Source organism: Gastrolobium bilobum, unplaced genomic scaffold (genome assembly GCF_033153095.1).
Source record: "Gastrolobium bilobum isolate Gb01-03AN ecotype WA unplaced genomic scaffold, APGP_CSIRO_Gbil_v1 utg8009, whole genome shotgun sequence".
Taxonomy (NCBI): Eukaryota; Viridiplantae; Streptophyta; class Magnoliopsida; order Fabales; family Fabaceae; genus Gastrolobium; species Gastrolobium bilobum.
In genome coordinates, this window is record NW_026896245.1 from 115,034 (window position 1) to 124,132 (window position 9,099).

The 9,099-nt window shown below is 33.6% G+C and overlaps 1 protein-coding gene across 1 annotated transcript; it reads left to right on the forward strand.

The window, feature by feature from the left end:
• The first annotated feature begins 7,011 nt into the window (after window positions 1-7,011).
• Window positions 7,012-8,774, forward strand: LOC133298431 (two-component response regulator ORR9-like). The gene is made up of 5 exons (XM_061497721.1): window positions 7,012-7,376; window positions 7,547-7,650; window positions 7,761-7,838; window positions 8,247-8,311; window positions 8,436-8,774. Exons 1-5 carry the CDS (start codon window positions 7,274-7,276, stop codon window positions 8,611-8,613), a joined length of 528 nt encoding a protein of 175 aa, XP_061353705.1. The 5' UTR covers window positions 7,012-7,273; the 3' UTR covers window positions 8,614-8,774.
• Window positions 8,775-9,099: the final 325 nt, after the last annotated feature.

Consider the following 9,099-nt stretch of genomic DNA (forward strand, 5'->3'; position numbering starts at 1 on the left):
GAGCCCATATCCGGATATCAATATCCGGATATCCATATCCGGATGATTCTGCATTTCGCGAAGATATCACTTCTAAGGTTCCATTTTTAACACTTCTAAACGTTAAAGCATGCATTTTTACTCTCTTTTAAGTTCATATACTGATTGGTTACTTGTTTAACCCATTAAAACTCATGATCAAGTTAAGGAACATACCCAAGGCTTCAAAACAGAAGCAAGAGGTGCTCTTGGAGCTCACTTGAAGCTCCCAAAGTTCTGACTTCTCAAGAAAACGAAAATGATAAACAAAGGTGGTTTCTTTCTTCACAAAGGTCAGTCCTTGGACCTCAAAATGCCATGACAATGGCTTCCACCACCCACACTAAGAAGTCAGCCCACAAACTCCAACCCAAAGTGGCTGGACACTCAGAAAATGGCTACCCCTCACCCTCACAATGTTGCTCACAGGTGTTTACAAAGGGAAAGAGGGAAAGAATCAAGCAAAAGCTGGAAACTTGGCTCACAAAAGGTGGAGGAGAGGTGGTGGCAAGGGTGGCAGCTCACACTCAGCAAATTCTCACGTAGAGAATGTCAAGTTTCTGACCTAGAAACTTGTGCGCACCTATATATAGACTCATTAAATTTTAAACACACTGTTTTAGCACTAATTGCTACGTTTAGCATTTTAATCCCAAACTTAGGATTTTGAACCTACTCATTTTTCTAAGATTTATCATACTTTTATTTTTTTTTTCGCAGCACCTTTCCGGTAGGCGCTTTTTCATAGCCAATATCAGTTCTGGCACCAGTTCTCATTATTTTAACTTGAAACTTATTTTACAAGTCCTATATATTATTCTAGTGACATATACACACTTTTCATAATTTTCCGGGATACTTCATCGGTACGCATTTATACCGAGTAGCAGAATCGGTATCTGCACTTTTCGTCAGAAAAGCGACTTTCAGCATTATTAATCACTTACCAATATTATTTAAGTTTTATATTATTAGGGTCAATTATAGAATTATTTCCTAATTTCTCATAATTAATTAATTGACTTCCTTAATTAACGGTGCGGGTTCTTACAACTTCCATATGGTAATCCTTTGGTACTGGGGTTAATCTTCATTTGTGCTCCACCATACCCTTTAGGGGTAGCGGTTGGAGGTGTATGTTGATAATGTGTTATAACATGCTCATGCACATATGTATGTATAGTGGGTACATAGGATGTATCGTGTCTCTGGCCAGTAGACTATTGCCTTCGGGCGTTACCGACTTCCACTGGATAGGTCTCCGTGAGGGAGCTCTAGTTGACCTAGGGTCATGGAGTTGTTATCCGTTGAAGAGCACTGTAGGAATGTCTCGGGTGTATATGGATGGAGGGTGCCTTGGTTGATGTTCTTGGAACATTTCCTTGGATGAGAACCCGAAGGCTATATGCCGAGGCCAATAGGCCGGATGTTGCGTGGCTTTGGCATTGACCATTCCAGCTTCATCATATTTTTACTCCCTATGCATCCCTACTTCACTAAATCCATTGCTTTATCCCTCTTTGGTTGTTGTAATATATTGTTGATTTACATCTGAGTGAGTGTTGCGCAATTGTGTAACCCTTTTATCAATCACACATTAACGCAAGAGCACGTGTCACAAGTATTAAAGTGGATGTGTGAGTCCAGATATCGTTCCCACGAAGAAAACTATAAAGTTGGGATCAATGTGAAGCAATAAAAGTAACAATATATATGAAAGTTTTATGAATTAAGAACTAAGGACTAAAATAATTCTAACTACTGACTAATAACTAAAAGCAAAGAAAAAGTAAACTAAGAATGCACTCAAGAACAGAGAAGTCAAGTAACAAAGTAGATTAGGATCAATTCTCTAATATTGCAGTTTCACCAGAATGCAGTCACAATGCTACAGCAATCATCCATTCTGTAATCAGAACACTAAGATTGATTATAGTAAGAAGGTCGAATTCCTTTGGGAATAGAACTCCTGAAACCAATCTCTTAGACAGAAGTCTGGCCGATTTTCCAAAATTGCCCAAAAACATAAACCGTAATGCAGAAAAAATAAAAACTGAGACAAGATACAGTTGCAGATGCAAATTCTGATGCCGAAAAAAAGGTGCAGATTACGGATGCAAAAACACAGACAAATGCAAACGCAGCAACAAGAAAAATGTGCAGACTGCTCAAACAGAAAAGAAAAACAAGGCGAAACAGAACGCACACAAAATGCAGATGCAGAAGAGGAACATATGCAGAATTGATGCGAACAAGATGCAAACAATAACGAAAAAGAAAAAAAATGAAACGGAGAAAGAAACAGAAATGAAACAGAAACGAAACAGAAAATGAAACAGAATGCAAAACAGAAACAGATAAACAACGAATATGCAAAACAGATAAATCAAAAACAAAATAATTTTTTTTAACAGAAACAGAAAACGAAAATTAAAAGGATTTGGAAAATAAAAACAAAAACAAAAATTGCAGAAAACAAAAATTAAAAGAAGAAGAAAAAGAAGAACAAGAAGATCAAGAAGATCAAGAACAACAAGAAGAACAAGAATAACAAGAAAACAGAAAAATTAGAGAAAGAAAAGGGAAAGAGAAAGAACGCTATTGACGTGCAGAGTCCCCGGCAACGGCGCCAAATTTGACGTGCGCTGTCGAACCCACGCAAATTACCGAGCTTAGATTTGTAGTGATAGGGCAACTTGGATCGTCTCCCAAAGAACCTGCTAGAAATCAGAAACGCTCTTGCAAAATAGAATATAAAAGGAATGAGGGGGTTTGTTGATTTGAAATTTAAATAAAAACAGATTTGAAAAAGAGATTTAAAAAATCATAATTAAAAAGCAATCAACCTTAGGAATCAGGATTCATTAATTTATTTCGTCGTTGGATTAAAAGATTATAATTATCAATTTGTGATTAACCCCAATCGAATTCGGAATCCTCAAATTCAATTGGAAACCCTAGACTATCGTCTAGCATTTGGTTGAATACAGTATCTATCTCAGCTATACGATCTCAGTAGTTTTGATCTGTTCAACTTATGTTCATCGGGTAAATTAATCTGACCATTAAATCTAATGATCAATTTTCCCTTATAGAATGCAATCGCATTATTCAGTTTGAATATCTACAATCGCATGATATTCAACCTGAAGTGGAAAAAAATGAAACTGATTTAAAAAGTTAAAAACAGATCCTCTGAAATAAATCAACGAACCTTTAACCTTATATTGATTAAAGGTGTTTAGCCTAGCATCGCGAGATTAAACGTCATTCATAATAAAATAAGAGAAGAAGAAGAAGATGAAAAGGAAAGAGTGCAGAATCTTGAATTTCAAAGAAAAACTTCGAACAATTGTTTAATCCAAAATCTAACTGCCGAAGGGTTTCCTAACGTTTCCCTTAAATAACCCACATTCAGAACAGGTTAGGGTTTCACCACTTCGGCCCATACATAAAATAAAAACTTAATAAAATAAAATATTAAAACATGGCCTTGGGCCCTAAACACATCAGGTTCTAATCTGATTTACAAGTCCAAATGTCAAAATAAGATTCCAGCAAAAACTCGTCATCTTGGGCTCAGGTTTTGACCGTATTTTCGTCCGAATTGGGCTTCAGTAGCTGAAATAGCGATTGTATCCCTTTCTGTTAACGGGGAAACGCAACAAGAACGGAGTTAATCGGACATCTGTAGAGTGAGATATGGCCAAGATACGAAAGTAGTGTAAATTTGAAAAATTATGACGAAAATCAATTAAACCCAATTAAAATCTAAAATTCTAATTTGACCCAAGAGACCTTTATTTAATTCAAATAAATCGTAAAAATACCAACCAAGAATAATAAATAAGTGTAACAAAATATGTGTTATCAAGCACAGACACGTGAAGTATCCTTTGTCCAGTGTTGTGATTCCTTGCTTCTGTGTATCCTTATAGAGAATGGCCATTGTACAATCTTTTCACAAAAGGCGGCTATTAGATGAAAGAATCTTTTACACTATTTTCTCAGGCAAGTGGAAAGGGAGGAGTATGTGGCTACTCTATGGTTTCACTTTTTGATTTGACTTGTGCAGACCAAAATTGGAATATTTATATGGGTATCAAGAAATCCGAATTCTTTGACCTTTGGGCTTTTCTCATGCACTAAAGCCCAAAGGGCTTTCTGGTAAAATATAAAACTCAATAAACTAGTGTGCAAAATATCTCTCCTCGCAATAATGAGGGGTATATATAGGTGAAAAATCTTCTCTAATAAGGAGTGTGATGGAATTATAACTCCACTAGTTGTGATGCATGAGGTGCCTGTCCAAGGGAATGAAATTCAATGTGATGAGATTATATTTGCCTCGCTTTAGGAATACAGAAGTGCAACCCCTTATATGGGCCTTAAAGATTGGCCCAATAGGTTGAGCTTGTGTGTTGGTCCAAAATAATAACTTTCAATTCCTATTACCGCGTAAGGAAAAGACAATGATATCATTGGCGATTGCTTATAGTTAATCTCCTAAATCTAGCTCCCTCCTTTATTCAAATAGGTTGACACAAACAAAACAATACAATACCATTCATTCTAAACCCCCGGAAGCTTCCAAACAGTAAGAAAAGTATTAACGTGCATTAAGTTATTTTTTTACCCCCACTTAATCAATCTCTTACAAATGCAAATTAAAACTGCTTACTATACACCTTTCACATAGCAAGATCATGTTATCTTTTATTCCTATGCCCATCATGCTTCAAATCAAGCACTCTCCTTGCAATGTCCAAATAACATCAGCAACAACCAACAACCAATCCATAAAAGATAAATGATCAAAATTGAATATGTGAGATATATATAATATGGGTTTTATTAGTGTTATGCTACATGATTTAAGTGTTGTTTCAACACACACAAAAATGGAGAGAGAAAGTGGAATGATGAAAGAGAAAGAAAAACATGTGGACCCCACCTCTTTAATGTGTGTGTAGGAAAGTGATGTTATATCATGTTACATGATAAACATAAAACCCATATAATATATGGTCACGTGGTCTGCTCACTAAGGAAAGGTGGCAGCTGAGTCACAATATCTGTAATGGGGATCTGATGGGAGGCTAACAAGTAGTTAACATAGCTGATCTCCACAACCATAATATCACAATCTCCTTGTTTCCTTTTCATGCAACTTGCAAAGCATTTGTTTATTGGTCAATAGAGTTGGTTTGATTAGCTTTCTTTTTCTGTATTATCATTACAAAAATGTAGTATCAATTCTTTTCTACATAGGATTATTCTCCTTGTCCTAACTCAATGCCATTTTATTTTATATGGTAATGTTATTTATATAGAAAATGTACCTCATAGCACTCATAATAATCTGTGGCGGTGCCACTTTTATACGAGGGGAGCATTGGCTCCTCCTGAAATTAAAGAGAAAAAATAACAAGTATTAGAAAAACAAAAGACTATTCAAATTTCTGATTGTTAAACCAACAAATTTATAGTTGTTAAACAAAAGAATATTAAAAACATAACAAACCAACAACCTTAAAAGATTGGACAGTAAACCTAATCGGCGGTGGATCGAACAATATTTTATTGGCAACTTATTCACCAAAATTTTATTGCCAGCTTAGTCGTAATTAAAATTGACAAAATACCTTGATCACAAATCTCAAAACAAAGATTTATGAGTCATAAATTATAATTGAATCACATAAACTAATTGAATAAAATAAAATGCATATAGAGTAAGTGACTCACTATATGAACCTCTATTTTATAAAATGAAAATATAGGAATTGAATAGCTATATAAGATGCATAAAATGATGAGTGTATCCCTATTTAACAAGACAATGATGGAATTAATAATAAAATAGGGTGAATTTAATGGCGTTATTTTGATTTAACAACTTATGTTCATTTCACTTTTAATTTCTTTTATGAGAATGGATGAAAGAAAAAAAAGAACAAATAATTAAATATTGTGATTCGTATAATAAGAGACACCGAATCACATTTATTATACATGTATCGTACATTTAAAATCATATATGATTTGTCATATTATACGAATCGTTCACTTGATAATAGGTATTGAATCGTGCAATTCGAATATAGCCAATCATGCGTTTTTCATAACTATTTCTGACATATCCTAATTACTGACCAAAATTAAAGAATATATTGCCAACATTACCAATAATTTTTTTTAAAGAAAAAGATTGTTATTTTTCTTTCTTAGCTGTCAGATGATTTGCATAAAAAAATCAAAAATGTCAAAAATGTTCAATTGTTTAATTGCTCAAATGATCATGTTCCGATGATATCTTTTAAAATAAAAATTGACCCCTGAGAACAAAAATGAGATAAAAGATGCAGAGGTTGAAAGTCAACGTTATGCTAATGCAGAACAGTGCTGACTTTGAGACAAAGAAGATAAAAAAATGTCGTTTTAAGACTACCTAATTTGGGAGGATAATTTTGGAAAACCATGACTTGTTACTATATCATTTTTTAATTAAATTCCTTCTCACTCTAATTAATTTAATTATGCTCTGGATTCAAAAAAATGGTTCGAAAACGAGAAACAAATCAAGTAGCACGTTGAGTGAATAAAAAAACTAAAAGGGTGGAATGTTTCAACAAAACAACAGAATTTGTTTGAGGGGTTTGAAAATTCTAGATGGTTTTGGTCAATATTGGCTCTTAAAATTAGACAAAAGACAAATGTTAATTAATATGCAAAAAAATTACACAATGTAATGGCTTGTAATTGTACTAGTGGGTGGGTCTAAATGCAAAGCTTGGTCCATGCACGTGCATGGAATGGAATAGAGAAAATATGACTCTAAACAATGACCTTCAGGTCTCGTGAAAAGGCCAATGAGGTAAAGAGAACAGTATAGCACACCCCAATAGTTTTGTCTTTTAATTATAAGCAAAAGGGTCAAATAGAATAATAATGAATAAGTCAGATTTGAAGTTTGGTACAATAAACAGCACTTTCTTTGCTTGTTTTTCAATTCAAAAACCAACCCAGAAGATCCGGTAGATTCTGGATGAAATCTGTCGGATCTTGCTTTCCAAACTGTCAGATTTCCTAAGAGGATTTTGTATCTTTCTGATCATGATGTGCACCCTTTTTAAATGTCTCATTCTCCTTCATCACTCTCTTCATCTTTCTATTCCTCTCCCTTGTTCTTTCCCTTCTTTTTCTGTCATTTTACTTTTGTTTTTGCTTGCACTTTCACATCATCATTCAAGTTATGGGTATAGTTGCTGAGTCCCAGTTTCATGTTTTGGCTGTTGATGATAGTCTTATTGACAGAATGTTGATTGAAAGGCTCCTTAAAACCTCTTCCTTTCATGGTACTTTTTTTTTTCTCTTCTTTTTATGTTAGATTGTTATGCTGCAATATGATTGTAGAAGTCAAATGATTATGTGGCTTGTTTGGTCTTTCAAGTTACAATTTTGAAGGGGTTGTTTTGGTTTACTTAATTTGATGGCTAATTCTTTTTTGTATGTTTTGTGATTGCAGTTACTGTAGTGGATTCTGGTACTAAGGCTTTGAAGTTTCTTGGTTTGGTTGAAGATGAGCAGAGGAATGAAGAGCCTCCCTCTTTTGCTCCAAAAACCAATCAGGTTTAATTCTTTTGTTAAATTACTCAATACTAATACATATATGGTTTAATCTCTTTTTAGTGGAAGTTTATTTTGATCTATGATCTCATTCCTCTTATTTATTTTTGCAGAATGTAGAAGTAAACCTGATCATAACTGATTACTGCATGCCTGGAATGACAGGCTATGATCTGATGAGAAAGATCAAGGTAAATTCCTGGGATATTTTAAAGACTAATAAAAAGACTTTGTCACATCTTTATGTGATTGATCTACTTTATATTTCATAAAAAAAAAAATTCCATTAGTTTCTGCACAATTTCAAAATTTGAACTTTGCCAAATTATATACTGAATTTGAATTCTTTTCCCCCCAATTCAGTTAATAATTTGAAATGATGGGATCGGATTCAGAAATAAATGTGATACATATTTTCAAAAAACATTTTTTTATATAACTCTATCACATCCGAGCTTGGAAATTGGCCAAATTTTCAATGAAACAAATCTCAAACCTTTTTTTTTTTTTTTTTTTTGTGATGGGCATAATAACCTTCAATAGCTTGTATCTTCTCTATCTTATGCTAGAAAAATGACTAAAGTTTATTGATTTTGCAGGAATCTGAAATAGACATACCAGTGGTGATTATGTCATCAGAGGATGTACCATCAAGAATCAACAGGTGAGGGAAATTGCATCCTAATATCCAGTCCAGATAACATTATCATGAAATTTTAAATTCATAAATTTGAGTGCATCACATGAATAAACTTCAAATCTGACAAATTAATTTTTGTTTTGATCAGATGCCTAGAAGATGGAGCTAAAGAATTTTTTCTAAAACCAGTTCAACAGTCTGATGTAAACAAACTCAAGCCCCATTTGTTGAAATCAAAAGTAAAAGATGAGGAAGACCAAGTCATCAACAAAGAAAATAACGATACAGAGGAAAGCCATTCCCCAGATGAAACCAGTTCCAGTTAAAATTGATGATTCATAGATAGTAGTTAGAACATTTACCACTCCTCTGCCTCACCAATAAATCATTGGGAAGAGTAGATGGTGGCTCAATCATACTAAAAAAATTATGCAGCATAGATCCCTGATGTAATTTAATATTAGAGAAAGAATTTCATTCAATTTTGTCCCACAAATAGTAATTATTTTAGCTGTTGTTTCTGTTTCATTTGTGTGTCTTATGGTTGATATTCATTAAAAAAAAAAAAAATCTCATTAAATCCGTACTAATAAAGATGAGGTGAGCATAATCCTTATTAGTAACTTAAATTGCAAAGAAGTTATTTTTCGAATTCGAACTCATCACGTTTCAAATTCAGGAAATTTATAGGATCGAATCCGGGAATCAAAATATATGCACCAAAATAAAATAAAATAAAAAATTCTTGTCTTGCATGCTTATTTTAAAAGAAGACCAAGAAACTATCAAGGCTCTTCTATGTGACCTACTTA